This window comes from Molothrus aeneus, chromosome 30 (genome assembly GCF_037042795.1).
Source record: "Molothrus aeneus isolate 106 chromosome 30, BPBGC_Maene_1.0, whole genome shotgun sequence".
NCBI classification, from domain to species: domain Eukaryota; kingdom Metazoa; phylum Chordata; class Aves; order Passeriformes; family Icteridae; genus Molothrus; species Molothrus aeneus.
Genome location: NC_089675.1, coordinates 934,898 through 962,626, shown reverse-complemented (window position 1 = coordinate 962,626; position 27,729 = coordinate 934,898). Strand labels below are relative to the sequence as shown.

At 48.0% G+C, this 27,729-nt stretch overlaps 1 protein-coding gene across 3 annotated transcripts in view; it reads right to left on the bottom strand.

The window, feature by feature from the left end:
* Positions 1-27,343, bottom strand: part of DIP2B (disco interacting protein 2 homolog B) — a 61,478-nt gene extending 34,135 nt beyond the window's left edge. For all 3 annotated transcript variants that reach the window (XM_066567761.1, XM_066567762.1, XM_066567763.1), the window contains exons 1-2: positions 27,226-27,343; positions 1,330-1,401 (exon numbers count right to left, since the gene is read on the bottom strand). In XM_066567761.1, the coding sequence (XP_066423858.1) occupies positions 1,330-1,401; positions 27,226-27,307 (154 nt within the window). In that variant the 5' untranslated portion in view covers positions 27,308-27,343. The remainder of the gene's footprint in view (positions 1-1,329; positions 1,402-27,225) is intronic.
* Between the last annotated feature and the right edge of the window lie 386 nt (positions 27,344-27,729).

Below are 27,729 nucleotides of genomic sequence, written 5' to 3'. Positions count from 1 at the left end.
GGGCAGCTGGCTGTGAGATGGATAAAAAGCTGCAGAGCTGGGCCGGAAGGGCAATCAAACCTCTGGGTTAATTGGTGACCTCCATCATGCCAGGCTTCTGCCTGGACCTCAGCTCCACTGGCAGCTCTCAGAGCCCCACAATTAACAGAGCAGAGCCCAGTCTTGCCAAACACTTTTCCCCCCCTCCTAATTAAACATTTTCTGAGACAAATCAAACGTGCACAGTGCCAGGGTTGGGGCCAGGATTGTATCATCTTTAGACTCCAGAATAGTCAGCTGCCAAGAGTTCCTGAACTACCCAAGGATTCCCCATTTCCTCCTCAGGCTCGAGATCTCCACTGGCACAAATGCTAGCCTGAGGACTGTAAAACCTGCTCAACAAATACCTACTTATCAAGAGGGATTAGTCATGTGCATATTAGTTTTTGGTTTCTTTAAGTAACAGAAATAGATTTGATAAATAGGCAGCAACCAAGTCTCTGAGATTCCCATCATATCCTGCTCCAGGGAGCCCTCAGCACTTGGAGAGCTGTTTGTAACAAAATCTCCATTTTGAACGCTAAATTACATTTTTGCTTGCCTTGCTTCCTTCAGCTCGGACAGAATACGCTGTATAAAACCCAATCTCAAAGAGCCCCACCTTGAGATGAATAAACAACCAAATCCAACCTGAGAACCAGCTAGAGAGCAGGAACTGGGCAGTGGTTTGGGGTGGGAGAGTCAGGAAGTTGCCACATGACAACTTTATTTTCCCCCATCAAGCGCCTGAAGGGAGCTGCTGTCATTTCCCCCAGTCCCGTGGTGTTGATGGGCAATAAATGCACTTTGAGCTTTTACTCTTTATCAATTTTTTTTTGGCAGTAGACCAGGCTCAGTAAATTCCAGTAGGTCCATTCAGGACTCCCTGTCATAGCCAGTCACTGCCTGAAATCAGAAGCAGACACATCAGTTTTTAATGGCTGAACATCTCAGCATATCAGTGACAATTATTCTGGGTAAGCCCTAAAATAATGATTAGACACACATTCAGCCATGTCCTTCAGTTTACAATTAAATGTAATTATCCCACACACAACCAGCCGAGCTGCTCTGGATCTCTGAACCAAAGGAAACAATTGTACCCAAAGGAGGTGATTTCAGCTACTCTGACCAAATAAAGTGACAAATTATAAAAATCCTAATGTTTCTCCAACAAGGCATTAAGAAGGACACAGCACAGATATTTTGGAGAATGTTTCCAGAATGGTTCTTGAGGACCTTCATGACTGATCCAGAGCCCTTGAGGAGCCAAGGGAGTGGGAGGTGATTCCAGCCAGAACCAGGACCTACCTTGGGTTTGTGGAACATACGGAGCCAGCAGCTTCGCTCTCTTCTTCTCATACCCCTTCTGTGTGATGTCCCCTAAAAACAAGCAAAGAAACCTCACTTAATCACACTGGAATTTTGCAACTTGAGGTCTGCTTGCTTTTTTTTCAGTACCATTAAGGTTTCACCTGAACACAGCTGAAGAAAACCTGAAACTCAATAAATACGAGCACATTAAGATTTCAAAGCTCCATATTACAGAACTTCTGCAGTTTCCCTTGGGATCAGAGACCTACACTATCCACTATTTAAATGCAATAACTTGGATCACAGCAGCTATCTAAATGGAATATCAAAGCAGTGAAAAACTAAAAAGGGAAACTGGGAGTGCATGAAAATATTCTGTAACCACAAAAAACAACTTATGTGAACAAAGTGGGATAATTCCCAACCCAAAGGGTGAAGGGGAAGTGCAAACTCAGAGCCTCATCTTCAACTAATCAAACAGCAAACAAAGTGAGTCCACTGCAGCAGCTGCTATGGGGATCTCCAAAAACTGAGACAAGGGTGGACATGGTCCAGGTGCTAGGGAATCACCACCCTCACAGGGAGGAATTTCCTCCATATCTATAAATTAAACTTCCCCTCTTTCAGTTTGGGCCCATTCCCCCTGTCCTGTCACTGCAGTCGCTGGTGAATTCTCCTTTTCCAGATTCCCTGTAGCCCTTTCAGACACTGGCAGGAGCTGTGAGGTCTCCACACCACCTTCTCTTCTCCATGCTGAACGTTCCCAACTCTCCCAGCCTGTCTCCATAAGGGAGGTGCTCCAGTCCCTTTTTTATCAACCTCGTGGCCTCCTCTGGACCTTCTCCAACAGCTCCACATCCTTGTTGTGGTGGGGGCCCCAGAAGTGGACAGGAGACTCCAGGTGGGCTGAGCAGAGGGGGAGAATCCCCTCTGGAGTGATTATTATTAGAGTGATTACTCTAGAGACCAGAATAAGCATTTGTAAACTTTTCCCTCTTTTAAAAAACTAATCTGTCTGATCCTGGAGATGCACCATCTGGCTGCTGTCTTTTGTTTTAATTTCTCACATTACATCAGAACCACAAGAAAGACTGGAACCTTGGAGGGATTAAAACAAACAGCCCTGCAGCCTTTCAAGGCTCCTCATAGAGCCTGCCCGGCACTCACAACCTCCCATCTCCCAGAAACGGGGAGCCATCAAACACACAGCACTAAGAAAACAGAATCATTTGCTATCAAGCTAAAATCAAGCCACAGTTACACGAGGACAAGAAGTGAGTGAGCACAAACAGGATGTTTTCTTTGCCTAAACGGAGAGGGAGCAGCCTCAGCCCCAGAGCGGCTCTGGCCGTGGGGTTTGCCCTGAACAGGATCCTCCTGCCAGTCCCCTCCACAGCACAAAAGGGGATTCCAGGCTTCAGGCTCTAAGCCCCCCAACACCACCAGTGGCTGCTAAAACATTGCAGCAAAGTGCCCAGTTTGGTTCCAAAGGGGATTTGTGGAATGCCTGCAAAGGGAATGGACTCCGCTCCTCAAATGCCAGTGGCACTTCAGACACTGAGACCAGGACTTCCAGTGCTGGAGTGGGACTCAGTGGCTTCAGACTGACAGAGGCTTAGATAAGATACTGGGGAGAAACTCCTCGCTGTGAGGGTGCTGAGGCCCTGGCACAGGGTGCCCAGAGAAGCCGGGGCTGCCCGATCTCTGCAAGTGCCCAAGGCCAGGCTGGCAGGGCTTGGAGCAACCTGGGATAGTGGAAGGTGTCCCTGCCATGGCAGGGGGTGGAACAGGATGAGTTTTTCCAACCCAAAGCACTCCATGATTCCATCCTTCTCTGACTCGTGCTGCTCAGGGTAGGGTGTGCATCTGCACACAGAATTTTATCTCACTCCTCCAACATTATGTTTGAGTCAGGGCCCAGCAAGTCCAAACAAATCCAGCAGCTGAAAGGGAGAATGTCCATGATGCACTGAAATGCCAAGCAAAGCAGTAATTTCAGAGCCTGGTTGCAGTGCAGAGCTCAGGTGACACTGACCCTGCTCACCGGACGGGGACGTGCCGAGACAGGGACGTGTCCAGCTGAGCTCCTGTGGGCCCAAGGGCCATGTGCTGAGTGACTGCAGGGGCTTCAATAGCCACCAGCCTTGCCTCCACTTCCAGAGGCAGTTTGCAGAGAATTGTGGAATGTCCTGAGCTGGAAGGGACCCCAAGGATCATCCAGGGCAGCTGCTGGCCCTGCACAGACACCCCAGCAATCCCACCCTGGGCATCCCTGGCAGCAGCTCCTGGAGCTCTGGCAGCCTCGGGGCTGTGCCCATTGCCTGGGGAGCCTGGGCAGTGCCCAGCACCCTCTGGCAGAAGAATCTTTCCCTGATTTCCCTCCCCTGGCAGAGCTGCAGTGGTTCCCTGGTGTCCTGTCCCTGGTCACGGGGGGCAGAGATGGGAGCTGCCCCTGGGGATGAAGCTGCAGCCCCCAATGAGTCTCCCCTCAGTCTCTTCTCCAGCTGAACACACCCAGAGCCCTCAGCCACTCCTCCAGAGCCTCCTGACCCTGCTTTGGCCCCTCTCCTACACCTACAGATGGTTTTGAAACACTGGAGGTGAGGCCAGCCCACCCTGGAGCGGAGTGTGACCATCCCCTCCCTACCTGGCCAGTGACAGTGGCCCTGGCAGCCCCCAGGACAAGGTGACCCTTTGGGCTGCCAGAGCACTCGTGTCCACTCGGGAGGCACCCAGGGCACGGACACTGCAGGAAAGCACAGGTACACAGAAAGGGGAGGGATTTCTCCTTACAAGCCAAGCCACAGGTTTGTTCAGAGCTTGTTACTCCGTGATTAATTTCTCCACAAGATTTAATTGTACTCTTCACATTGGTGGTTACACGCTACATATAATGAAAAATTTGCCACAGAAAATTGGTGGAATTAATAAGGAATACAACATATACAAATAATGTAAGTGCATTATGAACAAATACCAGAACCTTAAGTAGTACTAGCACCCCATTCTGTTTCACATGCTGGGAAACAGAGAATTCTCTCTAATTACTTGTTCCACACTAATATCCCACCAATAAAACAAACCCACCCACACTGGAATGGAAGCAGTATGGTTCCCCAGGCTTGATCTGGAAATCTGAAGCCAAGGTGAGATCCTAGTGAGAAACAAGAAGCTAACTCAGGCCAACACCACCTGCAACCTCAACTGCCACGTGGTGCACGTGATTGATATTATTGTTGTAAAAAGGATTACCTGAGAATAAGCCAATAAAAAAATAAAGCCTAATGCTATCTGGCAAAAGCAGGGAAGTTTCAAGAAGAAAAATTCAAGCAATAAATATAATAAAGCTGATGGGTTCCTCAGACTCCCTGGCACTCCCTCTCTGTCTTCCTAGTGCTGAATTTCCAATTCCATCTGAATTTTTATGTTGTTATAACATAAAAAAATAGATCAACCATTATTTTGACCAACAGATTGACACTGTCAAACACCTGCACAGGATTTGAAAATGTAAAGTCTCAATTTTGAGACCAGTCCTACTGAATTGGAACTGGGCAGCAGGGACTGAAAGGTTTGGGGAAGGAGAAAAATCTGAGTTCTTTCTGGAGCACCATCCATGCACAAACCAAACCATAATTATCTGAAACAAAGCTCCAGCAAGACACAGGGATTGTCCTCCTGGGGAAAACCTCATGTGCAGGCATAGGTGGCAGGTGTAGTCACCTCATGGACGTGATGATTTGAATATTGCAACCACAACTGTCACAACCAAATTGGCACGGCCAGCCTTGGGAACGAATGCGCCTTTGACACACGGCACAGGTGGAACGAAATTATTGAATAAAATTATTGAATAAAACCTCTTTTCTGGTCATGCAGAGTCCAAATTTGGTACCAATCCACTAACACAGATACAAAAGAATCTCTAAGGGAGAAGTTTTCTTTCAGCCTATTCCTTTTCTGCTGATCTACAGGAAATGGAAATGGTGAGATCTGGACACAAACATGGACTTCCTTATGGAATATCATAAATTACAGGCACAGGAAGAGCACCAGGACAAAAGGGCTGCAAACCCTGGAACCATTCACTCCTCTGACATAAACCTGGTCAATCATTAACCCCTTCCATAAATAAAACACTCTGTGACATTTGGGGTGCTGAATTCTCCCAGACAGCTCAAAACCCACCCTGAGAACCACAGCCCCTCTCCGGGCAGATGCAAGACAGGGCACCACAGAGAAACACCAGCAAAGCAAATGAGAGCTGATAATTTGGCTATAAAATGGTGTTTGTTCATTCCCAGGGAAGAAATTAAAACACCAGCAGTGTTGAGACTCTCCTGGCTCCCTCCCAGCCACCACCCATTTCTGTTCCGTTCACTCTGCATTTATCCATATCCGCAGCGAGCTGAGGCTGAGCCTCCCCAGGCTGAGGCCCTGCCCAGGAAATGGGGTTCTGCTCAAAGGGAAGCAGCTCTAGGGGTTTTAGAGGAGAGATGAGAGGGAGCTGAGCTGTTGCTGTGCTGGAGGAAGAGGCTCTTCTTCCTTCCTGCCACCCCTGCTGCAGCGACAGCTCTGGTGCAGCAGCGTCTGCAGCTTTGCCCAGGTAACCAGAGCAGGTGTAAAAAACCCCCCAGCGCCACAATCATCATCTGATTCTCCTCATTTATTGGGAGAAAGCACAGAATCGATCCTCATTGCACAAATCCATCTGGAATGTTCTGATGGTTGTTAGCGCAAGGGAAGGGATGAGCGCGCAATGGCAGCGCCCAGGGAAGCCAGGGAAGGACACCTGAGCAGCCTGGATGTCACACCTGGACTCAAACCCTGCCCTGGAGAAGCCCCGGGAGCCTCACTCCCCACCCGGCCGCTGACGCCAGGCTGCTTTTCAGCAATTAGCGCTGATGATCTGCTCCAACCAGTGGTGCTCAATCAGTGCAAGGTGGTAACACCCGCTAATCCTGCTAGCTCAGACAATGCTCCTCTTTCAACATCCCTGCTCCCCTTCCCCCATGGAATGAGAACACTGAATCATTTACTGTCTAACAAAACCATAATTACTACAGTGGAGAAATTAAGGAAAATGATCACGTAGGGCACAGCATCTCCCCAACAAAGCCTCCAAACACTGGGCTGCAGCAAGGAAAAGATTCCAATTGGAAAGCAGTTTGTGTGCATTTAAAAAAAAATGTTTGTATGCTTTAAAAAATAATCTGTTGATGTTTCCAGCAGTTTGTGCTACCAGGGAATCCTGGTGGTGCTTCTGGTACTTCTGTTAGCCCCAAAACACAGACAGCTGTTCTACTGAAAGCAAACACGACAACAAGACTGTAACAAAAATAATTAAATTATTCTATTATCACTGATTCATCTGGATTTCAGGTCTCACCCCAGTGAATGACCTTGGTGACTTGGCCTTTCTTGCCTACTCCCCTGCTGATGTCCAGGCACAGGACAGGCAACATCTCCCCGTGGTTTTATCATCTCAAACCCGCTCTGAAAGAGCAGAACACGGAGTCTGGGTCTGGAGTACCAGCATCGACACAACGAAGACCAGAAGTGCTGCTGAAAGTCCAGAACGTTCTTTTGCTGCACGTCACCTCCAGATAAGGCCTTTCAAGTGTGACTGAAATCCAAAGTGAGGGCTAAGTGCACTTGTGGCCTGGGCACAACATGGGCACAACATCGGGCCAGCACCTAGTAAGGAATGCTGTCATCACTCACTCATGTACTGAGAGCTGCTCCCCACCTTTCTTGAAGAAGAAATTCCTCCCTGTGAGGGTGGGGAGGGCCTGGCAGAGCTTGCCCAGGGGAGCTGTGGCAGCTCCATCCCTGGAGGGCTGCACAGGCCTTGAAGCCACCTGGGACAGTGGAAAGGTGTCCCTGCCCATAGCAGGGAGTGACACTGGATGGGCTTCAAGTTCCCTTCCAACTCAAGCCAGTCTGGGTTTCTGTGATTTTCCTGGAGAACTGGCAACTTCTAGACATCCCACACCCTCCCCAATGGTTTTACCAAGGGTTAAAACTGAGACATCCTCAATTTCAGGCTTCAGCAAGCCTAAAAACAACATTTAAACCTTTTTTGCTAAGGCTGTGTGCTCAAATAGACTGTGCAATGGCCTTAAACTCCTCCTACCACTCTTAGCTACAACTGCAGCACAAAAACTACATTTGAAACAAGTTTAGACAACTGCCTCGTTCTGTTTGAGGCCAAATGATGATGCAGCTTCAAAGATTCCCTCCTCCTTCCTTTGGGTGAAGCTGTATATCAGGTTTCCTTCTTAGCAAGGTCTATGAACTAACAGTCTTCCAGTAAAACTCTGATTTCTTGAGAGAAACAACACCTTACTCACTGTTCTTGTCACCGAACAACCAGCAGAGGTTTGGGCTCTGTGGTTTCCCTTTAACAGCACCATTGTATTCCCACCAGGAGCATGAATAGGGCACTGAAAACCCAGCAGGGCTCACAAAGCTGTGTTTGTTGGGCACAAGCATTAAACTGCTCCAGCTTCGGTGTTAGAAGTTTCACAGACAGATCAGCTCCAGATTAATTTACACACACAGAACAAGCCGACTTGGCTGCAGCACTGTGGGGGCTCTGTTCTACACTTCCAAAACCCTTTTCTAAGGGCTTAGGAGGGTTGTTTTACCAAATTAAAACTATTTTAATCTCAACATGTATTATTTCAAAAGAATTCCGTTCGAGATGAGGTTTCTGTGGCATGGCTGCCCTGTGTTCAAGGTCTGGGTCATTCCAGGTCACAAGGTGCTCTTCTCCCCAGGTCATTCACTGGGTGCCATAAACCTTAAGGGTCTTTTTTTGTTGTTGTTGTTTTAACTTTAAGCAGTAAATCCAACTCCTGAAACTATTCTGAAGAATCTCTTTATCTTCCAGCAGCATTTCCGAGTTGCAGCAGATGCAGCGTCCTCGGTTCACCCGTCTGGGCCGTGCATTTCCAGCTGTAATCTTCCAGGCCATATGTGATGCATCCCCAAGTGGGTGAGCTAAGGACAGGGCTCAGTCCCCTCTGCACACCTGGGCTGGGGGCATCAGTGACAAGGAGGTGTCACCAGCTCAACCTCAGCCACAAACCCTCCGTCCCCCACACAAGGACACATCTGGTAACTCATCCCGGGCATTTCTGCTGAAAATAGTACTACCCAGGGTCAGCAAAATGAGGTCTCAGGGGCTTTGGGAGCTAGGATTGGAAATAAAAGAACCTCTCATAGGTTTAAGTGTGCTCTGGCTGATTCTCCTCTCACAGCAGACATGAGAACGTGCTCACCAAGACTGTGTGTGGCTCAGGCAGCATCACCATGTCCTGGTATCTCTAGAAAAGTTTATTTAAAGGATTTCCTCAGGTACATTGGTCAAAGCTCTTCTTCTTCACCTCTACAGAAGAACTAAAAACCCAGAAAGACTTTGCCTTTCAGATCCTCAGCTGGAACAAGGGGATGCACGATGCCCTTGTGCATCAGGAGGAATTTCTCCATGGAAAGGGCAGTTAAACACTGAAAGGGGCTGCCCAGGGAGGTGTGGAGTCCCCATCCCTGGAGGTACCCAGAAAATGACTGGACATGGCACTGAGTGCTGGGGACAAGGTGGGGATCAGTCACAGGGTGGATGTGATGACCTCAGAGGGCTTTTCCAGCCTCGGTGATTCTGGGACTCTGTGATCAGCCACACAAATCATGCTGCCAATGCACAGCTAACTCTACCTTTCCAAAGGGTAAAATGTTTTAAAAAAGGCTCCAAAGACTCTTGAAGATAAACTCTTAAAACCTTCAGCTCCCTCAGTTAATTGTGTTAGCCCTGATAACTTGAAACACAAGCTCTGCTCAACTGCCTCCAACCAACACCTACAAAATTAAATCACCAAAGTCAACTTTATGTGAGATATTCTATTGTGAAGTGCAGCCATATAAATGTTATGTTACTCACAAAATTTATGTGCAGCACACGCACACAAACAGTTGAATCCCAAATACAAATAAAAAATCTTACATGTAACTCCATCCTAGGGATAAAAAGTAAAAATCCTTGAAATAGCTACAACTCGCCATTGGGGGAAAATGCATTTTCCCTTCTGAAGGCAACAAACCCAAGGCTTTATCACAAGCAGGATTTTACAAAATCTGTTCAGGATAAATGTTTTCATCTATTTTTAATATGCAGTCAGTGAGAACCATGTGAGTGGAGAGGCAGGAGCACTGCAGAGTTTTAGCAGCAGCCCTGCACCAGAACAAGCTGCAGGAGGGGACACAGACAGTGTCACACATGTACCCAAGAACCTGCTGAGCTGAGTAAAGCAAGACAACTCCCAGAGCATTAAATAACCCAGCTCAAGTGATTCTGCCCTGAATAATTCTTTTTGCTGACTAACCTCCTGCTCACAGAAATTCCCAAGTATTCAAGCCCCGGTGCAAGCGCAGACCTCGCTCTCTCCCACCAGCCTGAAAAGCAAAGTTTCCCAGGAAATGACTAAACTGTGACAGCCCTGTGATTCAGCACTTGATTCAGGCAGGTAGAGCACTGTCACCCTCCAGGTACACACGGAATTGTTGCAGCTGGGAGTGCTGATAACACTGTCCCAGGAGTTGCCTGTCCAGCCCAACAAGGGATTACACACAAACTCTGCCTGTTCTGGCAGTCTGCACTTTTACAAAGGACAGACAAGTGTGGACGAATGATTTTCCAAATCAAGCCTGGTTTTAGCCCAGGAATTAAAACAAAGACGAAAGCATGCTGGCACCCAAAGAGATTAAAAGAGAAGTCACTGTGGGTTTTAATCCTCTGTGTGACTCCTGTCAGACACCTTTTCTTGGCATTCAGGACTCAATATTTAATAATTCTCTTGGCTTCAATTTTTAACATAAGCCAAGTGCCACAGGGACTCCTTGCTGGTAACTCTCCTCCCATCCCGACTCCACAGCAACACCTTGTCCAACCATACCAAAAGGCAGCTTGGATACAGAGCCCACTTCACTCCAGCTGGACCTGAATTTACTTTTCCTAAATAAATCCTGGATTCTTGAATAAGATGCAAGAAGGGGAGAAGAAAGAAATTAAGAGCAATTACTGCCCTATCTAGTGATCAAACACAGCTGCTCACACCAAGCATTCAGCAACTCCGACCTGCCCTTAAACACAGCACAGAACCTAACCCAGTTGGCACCTCACCCTGCACAGTAATTATGTATTTCCAGATGGGATAGAGCTATTCCAAGTCACAGCAATGAGGTCGATGATTATGCATGATGAAACAAAGAAAGAGAACTTGATGGAGGCACTTCCACTTAGAAGATCCCTCCTCAAACAAAACCCAACTGAACAACAGAACCAACACCAAGCACAGTGAACGATCAATCTCAAGAACAAATCTTTCAAAAATCAAGAAGTGAGACACGTATCCCACACCCTCCCTGCCCTGGTTTTCCCTAGGAGCCAGTACCAAGGATGTATTCATAAGGATGTTACTCCCATTCTGTAGAAAAAGCAGCAGACAAAGCGGTGGCTGCTCAAGAGAGTAAAATACATTTTTTTCTCCCAAAGCACTGAAATCTGGAACAGAGCCCCGAGTCACTGCACTCCCAAATGCTCACTCGAGGACAGTCACTATTAAACAGGATTAGTCACCAGAGCAGGATCCCACTACTTAAAGGCAAAGCAATACAATTATTAAACTTTTACCAGCCTCCAATTAGCGTGCGACACCTGTAATTTGACTGGCGGAGACTCCCACCAAATTCCCAACGTGCTCCTGACAGAGGCAGCAGCAGCAGCTCCAGGAGCACACAGAGGTTTCCTACTCATTCCCTTCAAGCCTGACTAGTGGGAACTAAAACACCTTGTTCAATAGCCTTAAACCTGCTCTGCACAGCCCCATCCCAAACAGGATTCTGTGTCCTGGGAATGGGAGGCTGCCCACGGAGCAGGACAGCTCCTCCACGCAGCCACCAGGCCAGCTTTCCTGCACTAAACAGCACAACAACCCATTCAAGCTGGCTGCAAGCCTGGGAAACCAGATTTAAATAGACAGAGCAGAAGAAAAATGTCCTGCACAGCATGGCATGAGCAGCAGATCCCAGGCCCTGCGCTCAGCCCGGGCTGTGTGAAGCCTCCAGTTGTGTTTACATCAGCATCCACAGCTCCTTAAAGAATGGCACTGCTAAGGAAACCCTGCTGGCACGTCACCAGCAGGCCTAAAAAACCCCATTATCCTGTCAGCTGCAACGCTCTTTACAAGAGGGATCACGCGAGAGGCGACTTCTGTTCGGGGCTCTTTGGGCAGAGTCAGGGTCTGCTCCGGCAGAGCTTTGTTCCTGCCGCAGAGCAGGATGTGGCAAGATCCTGGCTCATGGGAGAGCCTTTAAGCTGCGTGGAAGGTCAAAATAACGAGGCAAACTCGAGAGAAAAGAGAAGCCAAACCCACCCCAAAGTCACTGAACTCGGCTGCTGCAGGGGAGAAGAGGCTTTTCTCCCAGCGTACCCTAATTAATAAAGTACATTAATAGTTCTTTAAAATGAATGACGTTCAGTTTTTGCTGCTAAGTGGCCTTTTTATGTAGGAAAAAAAATACCTTTTTACCATAAAGAGAAGGAACAGTCAATTTACTGCCCTTGTTACACAGGATATTGTGATATCAGCCCAATATTTCTGTTGTTCTAATCACTAACATCCTCACACGTGGAATTTTCTTGCCTCCTATCAGTACCTCACCGCCAAACCATATTTTCACAAAACTAGGAGGACATATATCCCTTCCACACTGACACCAGTGGACCTTGAACCAAAATAAACAGGCCTAAAAGTAAAAAAGATCTTATTCACCAGCCACATCCAAATCCACAGCTACTTCTGACAGAGAATTTTCCTCCCTTTGCCTCTCTCAGGGGGCAATATCCCCTCTTCCAATTTAAATAAACTGATTTCTCCAATGTCTCGCTTGTAGAGGGAAGGAAGTATGGAGAAATCAGCAGGATTATTTAAGAGCACACAGTCAGCAACTTGACAAAAAGGAAAAGAACACAAACAAAAGGGGCTCTCACGTGCTGAAAGGCAACCAGACCTGCCCTCATGTCTTGCACTGTTCACTTGAATATCATGAATTTGGAAAAGAAAGAACTTTATGTCCTATAACAGGCAAAAATTCCGTGGTGTATTTGCACTAACAAGGTGCAAACCCTCCAAGATCAAACTTATTGTAAAAACGGGTCCAGAATGATGAAATATTTATATAAACTTCTAACCACATAACAGCAGCATGAACAGATTTCAGCCCTAACCAAGTAAAAGCTGGACATTGTCACCAAAACACTGCTTGGCACTGGAAAAGTAAGAACTGCTGGTTCTGTTTTCTGCTTAAGATTATGGGGAAGTTACTCACAGAACAAGATGAGCTTCTTAAAAGTATTTCAGCAATAAATCAAAACAAATAAACCCCATTTCCATACTGTAAGCGAATCCAAATGTTTTCTCCAGTTGTCCTCACATACACCACCACAGGAAGCAGCCTGATAAATCTGCTAAAAGCCTTAAGAAGCCTAAATTAAATATTCATACTCTGAAAATGATGAAGCCAGCACGAAACCCCGAGTCTCCTTCACCACTGCAGCTCTACAGCCCAGAGCAAGAGATGAAAGATTTCCTGCACTGGGTGATGCTGGGCTGGAATCTCCATGAAGGAGAAGGACCCTGCCTTTGGGAGTTCAGGGCTGAGTTTGCCACATGGGCATTTTCCTGAGATGCTCCCTTTCCTCTCTGTTACCTAACAGAGAACTACCCCCATTTCCTCCAATTTAAGGATCCCTGGTTGGTCAGGTTTTAATAACAACCTGAAAAGATTTGTTGAAAGCTCCTAAAAAATCTTGGAATTGAATGATGACATCAATTACTTAATTTTAATGAGAGTGAGATCATATTTTAATTTTCCATTCTGCATTAAATTCTAAGCAAAGGTGACTGTGCAGTTTCTCTCAGCAATAGCCATTGTTCCTCCAAGGTGGAAGCAGAATTACTTTCAATAACAAACTAAACTTTATTGCCTTATTTCTCATTAGCACTTAATTCTACAGAATTAGCTTGGGTTTATTACTATTCAAAAAGACAGGTAAATCCTCCAACTTACTCATTGAAAACAGAAGCCCAGCTTTGAACTCTCTGGTTCTCACAACAGGAAAAAAATCCTGCCAGCTAAATTCTCTCTAGGCATGGACAGAGAAGGATTTAATACACAACTGTAAAATACCCAAGAAAAACCCCAAGCCTACAAAAAAAGAGACAAAACAAATGCAAGGTAAGACTTGCAGAGGGTATGGAATTCGACCTGTCAGTCACTTGTGGGGACCCTGAGGTGCTCAGTTCCACATCCCCCCCGATGAAAAGGCAGGAGGGAGGCCATGGACGGACACAGGTGCCCAGGGCAAAGCTGCTGCTTCGGCTCCACATGGGACCCTGGCAGAGTTCCTGGACATCTGTGCCCTAATTCCACCTCTGGTCAGGCTGCTCAGGAAGGCAGGGACTTTCCAGGCCCTTCCCTCTCCACCACTGCAGGAGCCCCAGCCCTGCCAAAGCTGGAGATCCCACACAGCCTGGTGGTTTGCCCATCTGAGGATCGCCCTAATTGCAGTCTGGCTCCATCCACGTGGTCTGTCCTGCTCCAGTCTATTCCACGCCATTCCCCACCCCTGGAAGTGCTCAAGGCCAGTCTGGACAGGCCTTGGAGCAAGCAGGGAGAACAGAAGGTGTCCATGGCAGCAGGGTGGAATGAGATGAGCTTCAAGGCCCCTTCCAAAACCATCCCATGATTCCAGTTCACTTCCTACCTGGTCTCTCAACCTCACTTTAATACGAGTTCCTCCACCACAGCCTATGTGACCTTTTCAGCCTCACCACTGAAGAGATGAAAATTCAACATTCCCTTTTATTCCTGCTAGAAATGACAACATAAAAAGTACTTGGACAGGAACCATCTGTTCCTGTGCCTAATGGAGCCATAATCACAGGATAACAACCATTCCACAGAACATTCCACTGTTCATAAAACCAGGGTGTCAATGTAATAATATTAATGGGGAGCTGCTTGTGTCTTTTGGATAAAATATGAAATTCACAGCAGGCTTTGCTTTCAGCTGCAAACACCACAGCCTTTTACAGCAAAGCAAAGCACCACAGACAGCACTCACAATTAGGGGGTGGAGGGGCAGGAAGGGCTAAGGACGTGTTGACAGTAATAATTTAAAATGAGATATTCTGCCAAGAAAGAGAACCTAAAGGATTAACAACCAAATAGAAAATCTGCAATTAAGCAAAAACCTCTGAAAGAGAAGGACTGTGGACACAGCTCCGGGTTGGATCCTTGCCCTCCAATTTGTTCTCCAAGACTTCTCTGCTGACTCTCTGTGTTTCACAGAAGTAAAATTCATGCCACACGTAACAGTCTCTCAAGAGAAATGATGTTTGGGAAATAAAACAACCACTTCTCTCCAACATTGCTTGCACAGGATTATTTCTTTCTTAGCACTGGGATTCTACAAGCACAACACAGAACTGTATAAAAAATGCAGAAACAAAATTAATTCCTTGGAGAATCTGAGATCTTCCCACTGAACAGAGCACTGACCTGCAGTGACAGCCAGTCTGAGCACCCATAAAAACACCTGCAGGCTGCAGTACCTCAGATGGACCCAGGAAACTCTGGAGAGCTATTTCCTCCAGCCCCAATTCTGCTGGAGGAAGACACAACAAAATTCCTCCTAGGACTGCCAGGTCACGGACAGGTGGCCCCCAATTCCACGAAAATACACAACCACACAGAAGCCACAAATGCAGGATGTGCTCACGACCCAACACTGCGGTCACAGCTCTCTGAAGTGTGATACCTGAATCAGTTGTGCTGTGCACAGGGAGGGATTGAATATTTCATGTTAAAAGCTCTAAAAGGAGGAACAAAAAAAAAACCCAAAAAAAACCTGGCCCAGAAGTGCTGCCTGTCAAAATCAACCGCTCAACTGACAGACAGTGCTGAGAAGCCTGGCATGACAGCCATAAATCACTCCAAAATCTTCTTTTCATGCAGAGGAAAAGGAACGGTAAAGATTGGAACATGAAATCTTGCCCAATTTTAATTTGCTTGGTTGCACTTGTTTAAAATTGACGTTTATTTTGATACTTGAGCTTGTCTCTCCTTTTTATTCCTGCATGCAGCAAGCTGAGAATGAGGAATTTATCACATGGAGAAACCAGTACATCCCAGAGGCAGCTAAGCCAGAGCTGAGGCAGCCTGGCCAGTCCTGCCCTGAGGGAAGTCACAGGTGGGCCCAGATGTTCCAGAGGGAACCAGTTCCATGCAGAAGATGCTTGCCCATGGTCTGGTTTCAATGGACAGGGTCAGAGCCCCCCTGTCAGACCCTCAGGAGGAGAATTCAACACAAGATGCTCCAATTCAAACACCACCAGGGCCCCGAGAGCTAATGGACACCGACGTGCAGAAGTGTGGGATCACTTCCACGCCCTCACCTCCCTCCCAGAGAGGCCAAGGAAGGCCCTGGGGATGCAGCAGTGCCTGAACGGACTCGGGTTTCTTTAGTCTCTAACAAAGGCTCGGAGCAATTGGCGCATTGCCCAGCCTCGCTGCCTTCTTCCTCTTCAGATGTGCTTCCATCCACAGATAAGGAGGGGTGGCTTTGAATTCACACCCTGCACAATCAGAGGCAAAGGACAGCACAGGAAACCCGAGTCAGCTTTTCCCCTCGGCGAGGGAACTCCCTGGAACAGCCAGCACAGTCCTCCTGGTTGGCATGCCCGACACAATGTCACAGGAGACAGCAGACAATGTGCTCAGAGCTCCACCATTAACTGGTTTAGTGAGTTGGGACACAGATCTGTCTTCAGCTGCTCGGGGCAGAATGTGCTGAAGGAGCAGAAATGCACCTTTCAACTAAGAATCCATGAAACAGCTTCAAACGTTCTCTCTGAATGGTGGAAAGAATCCAAGGACTGCAGCTTACCCCAGTGTGACAGTACCTCTTGGGGACTTCTTGTCACACTTCACCCACAGAAAACTATTCTGAAATAGCTCTTCCTGACAGCAGAACTATAGAAAAACCAGCTCTGACATTTCCCAGGTCTCTCTACTCCGCTACTTCCCTTCCTTCTCCCTTTCTTGGACTATTTTACAGACTGCTCTCATGGTATCCAGGATTCCACTGCAATACTGTGAATTTCTTTGCACCTGCATCCAAACCCAGGAGCAGCTGGGGTCAGATCCTCCACAACCTGAAGCCAAACTCAGCTCTCAGAGAAGACCATTTTCCCCTTCTCCAGTTCTCCAGCCAGCTCTCTCCTTTTATCCTTCTGCCCAAATCATCTGCTGGAAGAGGAGCCTGCAGCGCTCTGTGTTCACCTCTGTGCTCACACCATTTCACTTGGTCTGTCATTTTAAACATTCCTAGGAAGGTCTTCTGTCATTTTAAACAAGAGAACATAAACACGTAATTACTTTTCTAGGAGAAGAGGCCAAGTTCTGGCATCCTGGAGAACTTTTTTATGACCATCATCCCCTATTTTGAATCTCCCTCCCTTGTGCTTTGCTGAATCCAATTAAATATCTGGAAGGTGAGAAAGAGAAAACGTCACCTTTGCTGCAGACTCAACGTTGGTGAGTGTGAGCCTCCATAAATACATCCCTGAGAGCTTCCAGGACATGAACCTTGATTTCCATTTGTCTTTTCCCATCGGGTTCAACCCCAGGAATCATCACAGGGAAGTGAACGGGTTGAACACCACCAGCTGTGCCACTGCACGCCGAGAGCTGAGCAGGACCCCTGCAGGAACAGGAATCCTGCAGGGAAGGATTGTGGTGTGTAGGACAAATCCCTGTAACCCCCTTGGGCCAGAGGATCCCATTTCCCAGGAGAGAGCCCAAAGGAGAGCAGGCAGTACAGGAGAACAGTGCAAAGCAAACAGAACGTGTTTGACAAGAACCAGAATCCAAACCCCGACTCTGGTACAAACCCCTCGGAATCAGCAGCAGCCACAGGTAACAGGGACATTTCAGGCCTCCCTGTACAGGAGCTACAACAGAGGAATTGGAATCAGAGGAGGCAGGGAGGAGAAAGGTCCAAATGTGGGGTTTTTTTCCTAAAGTCACACCTGGAAAACCAGCTTTGTTCAGATTTATTAAAAATCAGCTTATCCACCATGAAAGAGAGGAGACCCACACCATGAGGTGAGTAATTACCCCCAAAGACACAGGACAGGAATCATAGGAACATCAGGTATGACTTAGCTGGATCCAAATGCTTTTCCTTACAGCTTCCATGCTACAAGCAGCTACTTCTAAAAGCGTTTTACCAAAGCTCTGTCCAATGAACAAGGATTTGATACACAAAAGGCAAAGGGTAATTACAGCTTCCTGTTTGCTCTTGCCAGAGATTTTTTTTGAAGGCCTGCTGCAAAAAGAACTGCCTTGAAAGCCTTGCAAAGGCAACACCAGCTCCAAGGTTATAGATTTTTCTCATTTTGGGGAAATATGAAAGCAAATTAACTCAGGTCTCTGTGCTTCTGGTCAAAATGATTAAAACAATGCTCACAAAATCCTTTAACATTAATGGCAACTGGCCCTACACAATTTTTACGTGCTGCAGTTTTAAAACAGGACTTAACAAGTAAAGTGTATCAAACACAGGAATAACTACACAGAAATGTTTGCTCAAGGTTTCTAGGTGTGGCTGCAGCCAAGACATAATAGGATTATTTATATCTGACTCATTTGCTTCGCCTTCATCCACAATTCTCCCTATTTGGGGCTCACTAATTGACTTCTTTCTGCACCACACGATTTTCTAAAATCAGGACATCTTCAAGGAGGACTTGGAAAATTTAAAGCAGAGAGGAGAAATCCCACAAATGCAGTGGGTTTATATCATCTTCAACCAAACCCGACCATCACCATCATGGAAAAGCTTCCTGAACACGCAGGTGAGACATCCACTCCCTGCTAATCAGACTGCCCACGTCACAGGGTGAGTGACAACATCCCCTCAGCCACCAAGGGCCTGATGTCCCCTGCTCTGTGTCCCAGCTGCTCACCTCACCCTGTGCATCTCCCCCCCTTCCTGCTTGGCAACTCAAAATAACAATACTTCCAACCCCAAATTGCGTAAGAATGGAGGTTTTCATTCCAATTACAATAAGAATTGTTCTTTTTTTAATCCACAAGGGATCACTTAAAGTTTCTGCCCTAAGAATAAACACAGGTCTCAGTGTCTCAAAAAAACATTTACACTTGAGCACTTGAGCACTTGGCCATTCAGAGATCTCCTTTTTGTAACACAAGGGGCTTCAGTCTCATGTTCAGTATTCTGCCAGGATTGACACAAAAGCCCAAAAAAAACTGTCTCAAAATAATTTATAATTTGGTTCTTTCACTGCTAGTGAAATGCAGTGAAAAGTTTGGTATTCTCTTAAGAAATACAGCTTGGATTCCTAAAGGTTTCATCCCGTGCCCTCTCCAGTCTGCCAGAGTTCAGGGCTTTTGGTGGAGGCGCAGCACCTGAGCTCCCCGAGATGGAAAGAGTGAGGTGCCAAGAGGTGAGAGCAGCCTGAGCCAACGCTGCTGCCAAGGGCTCTGTTGTGAAACCTGGGCTGCAGCTCCTGAGGACACACAACACAACAGAGGTGCTTCTCTCCAGCCTGCAGATGCAGCACATCTGAAGCAAACTTCTCCTTTCCCCATCACACACCACGAGCAGCCCTGCAGATGCCATCAGGACCTTGCTCCAACACCCACGGGACACACAGCAATCTCCTGAATGCCAGAAATGGAGCACCTTTAATAGGCATTTTCCACTTGTATTCAATTAAGGGGGAAAAAAAAGGCTGCACAGTTTAATAACTGCAGATCTGTTTATTCTCTACAGAGGATCAGGGACTTTTATCTCCAGCTCTGATCACCTGACTCCCTGACCCCACTCTCCATCCCAGGGTGAATAATCACAGCCTGGAATCTGCCATGTCACTTCCCAGCTCCTCGGAGCAACTCTCCTTGTCCTCACCCCAGTGACAATGCACATTGTGAGCAGGAATGTCACAGCAGGATGGCCCAGAGTGACCTTGGACAACTGTTAACTCTGCTCTTACCTCTGGCTAGAAAAGGAGCACAAAACTTCAAAGCCTCCTCCCTCTCCTGGGGGCTTCTTTTGGCTGGTCAGCTCCTCTCTGGGATCACAGAGAAGCGCACACTCAAAAGGACAGGGAAAAGCTGATGCTAGAGATGCAAGCACCAGGCAAAGCAGGCAGGTGTATCAGGCCACCCCTGATGTACCCTGCTGCTCTCTGGGAGCAAATCACAGCATTTCCAGAAAAGGTGCTTCAAACTGGAATGGCTCCTTGTAGGAGCCAAAATGAACAGCTGATGCACTAAAGGAAACACAAACCTCCTTCAAGCACGTCCTCACCTGACAGCCCTTTCTGGAATCACACACAGGGACAGGGCCTGAAACCAAATCTTCCAGCTCTCAACCTTTTCTTCTGTATCACTCCCTCTTTGATCACATCCTTCCAATTTATGGCCAACCAAGTGTCCCATCAGACCTTACCTTACATTCCAAACCTAGCACTTCCAAAATCTCCCCTGGCTTGTCCTACACACCCAGCCTCAGGTGTGTGTCAGGTGTTCCCCTCTGGGAAGGGGATAAAGCAGAATTTCCTCCAAAAGTTACCTGTGCTGCTCTCAGAGAAATGAATTAATTATAAACCTGTATTAGAGGAACACCGGTGTTGCTATTCCCAAGTAAATTTCTTAATGCAGTGAGCTGAAATCCAGGAATACAAACACTGACTCATCTTTGCAGTTTATGCTTTATCTCCAGTAAAAGGCTCACTTGCCCAACTCCTTTAGGACCAAGCCACAGGAACAACATCCCTCCTAAGAGCAAAAGACAGGAAAAACATCCCAAACAATTCTTTTCCACTGCTGCACTTTAGACCTGATGTTTGACATTAGTCCTGATCCCAGAGGCAAAATGGGAGCTCTCCATGCACTCAGTCACCCAGCTCCCACAGCCATCCTAAATGGAATGCATTATTCCTGCATTAAAACATATGTTTTTCAAGGCAGCCAGCCATCCGGCTGTTCCGAGGGAGATTACAGAAGACCTAATTTTATCAGGCAGGGATACAATTCTCCTGGTTGTTTTTGCTCCCTGGGGACATGGTGAAAGCAAGGTTGCCCGACTGCCGGGGAACAATTCCGAGAGGCTGCGTCGCCGATCGCTCGGGCAGGAACTGGAATCCTGGGTCCATAAAATGTATTCATGGATGCCCTGTAGGCTCTGTGGGCTCCCATCCCCTGTGGAATTCAGAGGCCAGGAAGACCTAGTTTGCATCAGCAATTCTCAAGTCAACAAGAATTAGGAAGAGTTTATGTTGGCAGAGAAGTGCTAAAACTTTTAAGCGTTTTTTTTATTTCCTTTTTCTTTTTATCAGCTTAAGTTACACTAAATAAAACAAGGTGATTGCTCACAGCAAGGAAAGTTATGTTACTCTTACATTACTATCTTTGGTATGAACTCAGTGTAACTTAAACATACGTCCTGCCTATGTTTACTCCGAGTGGTGTTTCACAAACTCTGGGCTTTGAAGTTTGAAAAGAACACAAACCGATGGAAACAGGCACTTTACTCCAAATATCAGGCAAGAGTAACAACCCAGTACGTGATTCAAGATGAGAAATACAGGTGTGAGGCTTCTCCGAGGCTTTTCATGAAATGCAATGGGAAAATTCATGCAGCAGATGGAATGCTGCTGCCTGCAGAGCATCCGTTAGCTATAAATCACTGTTTCCTCACACATGGTGCAAATGTAAGAGTCTTCCATTCTAATTAATAGAACGAGACATCCTGGTCTGATGACTCGTCCCTGATTTCACAAGCTCTCAAAAAAAAATAATGGATTGAATCAGCCTCAACAGAGAGAAATGCTTCAGTTCCTCTCTCTATGAATCCATGTCCAAAAAAGCAACTGAACAACTCACTGAGAGATTCAGGAAATGCTTTTTATAACTGAGACACATGGTTTAAAGAAAACCATCCTAAGAAATTATCTGCACATTGTATTTGAAAGAAATGCAAACAGGAACTCTCCAGCTTCTGCCCATCCCTCGGGAATGCTCACCATGAGTTCACTCTTTGGCTCCTGAACTTGCCACTGAACAAACACGATAAATCCAGCAAACACTAATCAGAGAGGGGGAATCAGGAAGGAACCATCACCCTTTCCACAACATCCCCAGTGAGCCAGAAGCACGGGGGGTGCTCCACGTGCCCTTCCCTGTGGAGCTCCAAGGGTTGCTGCATGTTGGGAAGAGCAGCAGCTCTGTGCAGCTCCTCTGCCACCCATCACATTTCCTACTCAATATTTCATGCCACAGCATTTAAAATAGCAAACTGGAGATCAGTTATCTAGGACACCACAGCAAACTCCAGACGCGGCTTTAGCGCAGCTGTGCCAGGCCAGCGGGCCCGGTGAGCACTGCCAGCTGGAACGGCAAATATCACCCGTCCTGGAACACCAACACTCCTAAAATCCACACTGGGAACCTCTGCTAGCAGGTGTCCCCTCCACCCAGCTGAGGAAACTGGTTCTGACTCCAGCAAAGCTTCACAGGAGCAACCAGGGAGGAGGTGCAGGACTCTCTTTAAAGCCTCTAATTTCCTCCTCTCCCCAAGGCAAAGGGTCAGAGCTGCAGCCTTTCAAAAGAGCCCCAAACTCGCTCTTCATTTCCTAAGTATAAAAGGGACAACGCAAAAATATGCACATTCTTTACCCTTCCTGGGTATTTTTTTTATTATTCCAGCCTGGATGCTCCAAAACCCTTCCTCCCCTTCCCCATGTTTACATGCCTCAATCATGCACCAACAGTAAACCCAACTCCCACTCACAGTAGCCAAAATATTTCATCCAGTATTTGTGTTTAACTCCCTCTCTCCAAACCATTAATCACTTAAATCATTCTGCTTTGACCATCTGCAAAGCAGAAACCTGTGATCATCTTGTGGGCCTCCCGTTTGCTGCACTGGTGACAGATCTGGTACTTTGCTCCTCTTGCTCACGACTGGAGCTGGGTTTCCTTTTCCTGTGCCACAGACACTGCACGGAACCCATGTGCTCCGTGCTTACATCACTTTTTCCTGGGCTGTGAGGCTAAAGAAAATACAATTTCATCCACGGTGAAAGCAGATGAGGGATCTTTCTTGGGATCTCTGTAGAGCCAACCTGATGATCCCTGGGTGAGCACAGCCAGCTGCCTGTAACAGCTCCAGGAGGGTTTCAGGCATTTCAAAGCTCTCAGACTGTACCTGCACACAGAGACTGCCTCAAAGCCCTGCACAGATTTCTCAGCAGATTTGGGACCCATCTGCTGCCAGTCCTGCAGGTAAATTAAGGAAGCAACATTAAAGCTTTCCCAGTGCTGGTTTTGCCTAATGCAAGACTTGTGGGTGAGATGCTGCATAAATGCACAAAAACCACCTGTAAGTCCTGTTAGCTACAGGCTGATCAGATCCAACTTGCTTGTGTTTATAAAGCTCTTCTTCAACCTTTTCTGTGCTTTGCCCACAGTTCCTCCCTGAGTGGGGGAAGAAACTGAAGTGAAACATTTCTGCTCACTCAGCACAATCCATACAGCCAGTCCCTACTCAGACAATTACTTCCTTTGACTCTGTAATTTAAATTCTGTGCTTCAGCTGCTTAATCTATAAAAAAGGCCCTCACCTACTTTGACAGGCGCCTGGCAATCAAAGATTGCAACCTGAAACACACAGTTTTTAAAAGATCAGAGAAATACTCTGATTCCCTGAGAAATTTTCAAGCCAAACAAAATAAAGGCTCTACCCACTTGCTTGAGTCAACATGTTTTCTTCCAGTAAGGTTCTATCCTATTTGGCTGGCCTTAGTCCTGAGTTAAAACCATTTTGCTGATACTCCTTTTTCCATACATGCCACCCTCCTTCTGTTTCCTCTGAAAATCCTCACACAAAGCTTTGCTCTGCAGACAGAGCCTCAACCCTCCAGTGAGACACAATCAGCTTTAAAGGGAACAGACCCAGGTGCAGGGAGCCATTCACAGAAACACCCACCCAAATCACAAAGCAGACAGCAAACGTGTGTTTGGCTAGGAAAGCAAACAGAAAGCAGCTCCTGCCCACTAGGCAGGAGGGAGGAACGCTGTCACAGAGCCCAGAAGTGGCTGAAATGACCTCCAAGGTCTGAGCTGCTCACAGGAGCTCCTGGTTACTACCAGGTGGAACTCCCTGCCCTTCCCTGGAGGGTTGGGCATCTCCAGCTGGGGTTCTCTCCACTGGCACCCCTTTACTAGTGAGAAACACCAGGCACGGCAGAAAGCGCAGCGACACGAAGCCCAGCAGCCAAATCAGCTCCTTATGAGGGGGTTCAAGCCTGCAGACCAGGCTGGGCCCTGCAGTGGGGCTGCCCTGCTGCCACAGGCAGAGCTTCACCTCCAGGAGAGCCCATTCCCCACACTGGGAGTACAGCAGTCACCACCTGCCCTGTGAGGAGCAAACCCTCTGAACCAGCCTCATCAGAGCCTTTGAGGCTGGGTATTCCAGAGCTTCCCAGCTCCATTAACAGCTGGGATGGGCTTGATGTGAGAGGAGCTGCTGCAATGTTTCACCCAAGGTGTAGAAACACCCAAGCCCAGCGGTGAAGTGCTTCAATATTAACATTTTTCACCGAATATGAGATGAATTCAGACATTTACCTCGTGCTGGGCACCCTTCAGCACACACTGGGAGCGTTCTAAGGGACAGCATCACGTGGTGGATCTGAAGTCACCTTCACTCAGGGCTGCAGCTCAAGCCAAAGGTGAGACTGAGCTGCCACACTCACAGAAGTGTGAAAACGGGGGGAAAGTTAAAGTTAAATAAAGTTAATATCCCCAGCACTTTCACTCATCAAACAGAAACAGATGTAAATACAAAGACAGCCCTTCCCATCATTAGTGATGCATAATGTGGGTGTTACTGACAGATGAAGAAAAGCTCCAGAAAGAAAAATATCCCAAAAGTGAAAAAAAGAAGGAAAACATGAGTAATGAGCAGGTTCCAGGTCTCCCACAGCTCCATGACCCAATTCTCAGCTGATATATTGTTGCTTGAAGATTCTTCCTCAGAGGTATCAACACTGATCCCTTCCGTGCGGGAATGGAAGCTCTCCCTAAGTTTAGACTCAGGTTTAAACGCTCTTCACATTGACAGAAGACAATGAATTCTTATGCACACTGAGAAATGAATGAGTTGGTCTCAAATCCATCACGTAGAGTAAGATGCAATTTCTGTTGATTTCTGAACAATTAATGTTTTCTGAAACACGTCCCACCCCTTTGCTCAGACGTTTGCACTGCACCCAGGGATGGGATGACTGCTGCACTGACCACAAGGCTCAGGAAGGAACAACCCAGGGGTGTAATTGGTCCTGTTGCTCCGTCTGCACAGATTGCTCCTCAAGGAACTCTCATGGCTCACCATTGCAAACTCTGATTTCTATTTCCAGCACACATTAAAGTAATCCTGCTCCACTTTGCATCCTGCTTGCTGACACAGCACCTTTCACAACCACAACGCCAGATAAGGTTTGAATGCTACACTTCCCCCTGTTTTGTTATAAATTCTCTACTCTGTGGTGGTTAGTAGTAGCAAATGCCTGGGTGAAATTCACTGCAAGGCTCAGCACGCACACAGTGTTTGTGCTGCCAGGCCCTGGAGTCAGGTGCTCCCCACTTTCACAGCGTCCAGCAAGGACAGAGCCATCTCCAGCTCCTGCTGTCAGGGACCCTGGGCTACTCCCAGCAGCTGCAGTTCCTCTCCTCTCCCAAAAATGAGATGTTCCTATGCAAAAAACCTGACAGAAATATCCACACAGTCAACAGTCAGTGACAATCGAAGCTGCAACAAGGGGGTGGCAAAAAAAAAGGATCAAGTGTTCTTATCTGAGCAACAACTGAGCAGTGGCACATGGAGCCCTGCTGCCATTTTTAATAAAATGCTTCTATTCAATATTGTTTACTGTCAACAGCCCATGGTTATATTCAGCTGAACAATGCACACACAGGCCTCAAAATCCCTCAGCTTAAGCCTCAAACTAGGGCGTGTTTTTCAAGAACTCCACAATGACATTACCTCACTCCCCCTTCCCACAGCTCAGTTATCTCAGCAACAACATCCCCTGAAATATGTTCCCAAGAGTTTGGGGACACAGTCACCCAGAATTCTCTGCACTCGTGGGTTTTTTTGACAGGAAAAAGTGATTTGCACAAACAAATCCCTGATATGCATATTAAGAAACCCAAGTATTAAACCTACAAAGGGGCAGTGGATTTAATATTCAGAGAATTACTTACATAACCCACAAAACTTCACTCTGTAGCACCAAAGTTGAAGCTGTTGGAGCACCTCGTTAAAGATTAGTGGGATGTCACAGCAGCCAGTCCAGCAACAGAGTTCATTTATTTTTAAAATTGCAGTACAATCTATCACAGGGTCAAATCATAACGGGCTTTCAGTGCCACAGGAAACAAACCTCAGAAAATCCAAGCCAACGCTTAAAAGATTTAACGAATTCTTTTAAAAAACCTATTTAATGTTACGTTTTGAGCAACACCACCATTCCTCATTCTTTGTTATCACGGAGTCCCCAAAAGCAAACACTAGATAAAGTTTTATCACTTTAGTTAAATGTCTGCAGAAAGTTTATCTGGAAAAGAGTTAACAAAAGCCCCAGGCAGCCAACATCAGGGGTTTAGCTGTGTTGGGAAAGCAGTGCCATGGCCTTTTCTGCTGGCAAAGCCTCGAGTGCCAGTGTGGGCAGCGGGGGCTGACAGTCCCCAGCTCACCCTGGCAGTGAATTCCTGATCTCCAAAGAGTCAATAAGCCTCTTTTATGTACTGTAGGCTCTGGGATAAACAGAGCAAGGAAAGATGTGCCTGCAACTTGATTTTTCTTAATTTTTAACGCTAAGAGAGACGTGGATGATCCTTGTAGGGTCCCTTGGGACTCAGGATATTCTGATTCTCTGGTTATTCCAGCCATGCAGTGAACCCTCCTGAGAAGCCACTGATTTTGGCATCAAGTTCCGTACCCTGATGAGGGGAGGAAAATTTAAATTATGCAAATCTGAGCTACCTGCTCTGCAACCTTCCCCCTCCGCCTCAGCTTCATCCCTCGCCCTCCGGCTTCACAAGGGAGATTCACAACAAAGCTGTACCGAGAGCAGCATTTTAAACGCTGGGGAACAAAGACAAACCCATGCAAAAAAGGAAACAACAACAACAACAAAAAAAACCCACCCCAGCAAAAAGCGCATGCTCTGAACGGATTATGGCAAAAGAACTTATTCAGAAAGTGGGAATAACACAGGGTTTGCCGTCATTATTGTGCCCGAAGTTCCGGCGACTCCCCCGCCCCATTACTGCCTGTCCCGGGGTCTCTCACTCCCACTCCGCATCCTCGGCTCGGGAGCTACGGAAAAGAGGCCACAAGGAAAAAAACACTCCCGAGGGAGGGAGGGAGGGGGGGTCAGGTCAGCAGCCCCGGCAGGTGAGGGCCCGTCCGGGGCTCTCCCCGCGGTTCCTCGGGGTGCCCCGCACAGAGGATGCTCCCAGCGCTCCTTCCCCTCAGACACAGCCCCAGCCCCGGCCGGGCCCTTCCCTCCTCCCCCGGTCCTCTCACACAGACGCCCGAGCCTCTCGCCGCACCCCCGCCACTCCCGACCCCCTCTCGCACCCCGGCAGCCCCGGCCCCTCAAACGGAGGCTCCGCGGCGCCCCGCGGGCAGGGCCGGGCCGGCCGGCCGGGCTCCGGGCGCTCCCCACTCACCTTCCGAGAGCTCCAGCTCCAGCTCGGCCAGCTGCTCGCGGACCTCGCGGGGCAGCGAGGACACGGCCGCGGGCTCGGCCATGGCGGCGGGCGGGGTCCGGGCGCGGGTCCGGCGGGGCTCAGCGGCCGCGGGGCGCGGGGGGAGCGGGAGCGGCCGCAGCCTCCGCCATGGCTGAGCCCGGCGCCGCCGGCACGTGACCGCGCGGCGCGCGCGCCCCGAGCCCCGCTGCGCCCCCGCGCGGCCCCGCCCCGCGCTGCAGCCGCCCCGAGCCCGAGCCCGGTCCCGGCTCCCGGTCCGGGCACCGAGCCCGGTCCAGTTTCGGGTCCCGGTTCTGGGACCGATCCCGGTTCGACTCCCGGCCTCGGGACCCATCCCGGTGCCGCTCCAGCTCCCGGTCCTGGGACCGATCCCCATCCCCAGTCCTGGTTCTGCTCCCGCTCCTCAGTCCCCGTTCCGCCACCAGCCCACGCTGTCCTGGTTCTGCTGCCAGGCCCTGCCGCCAG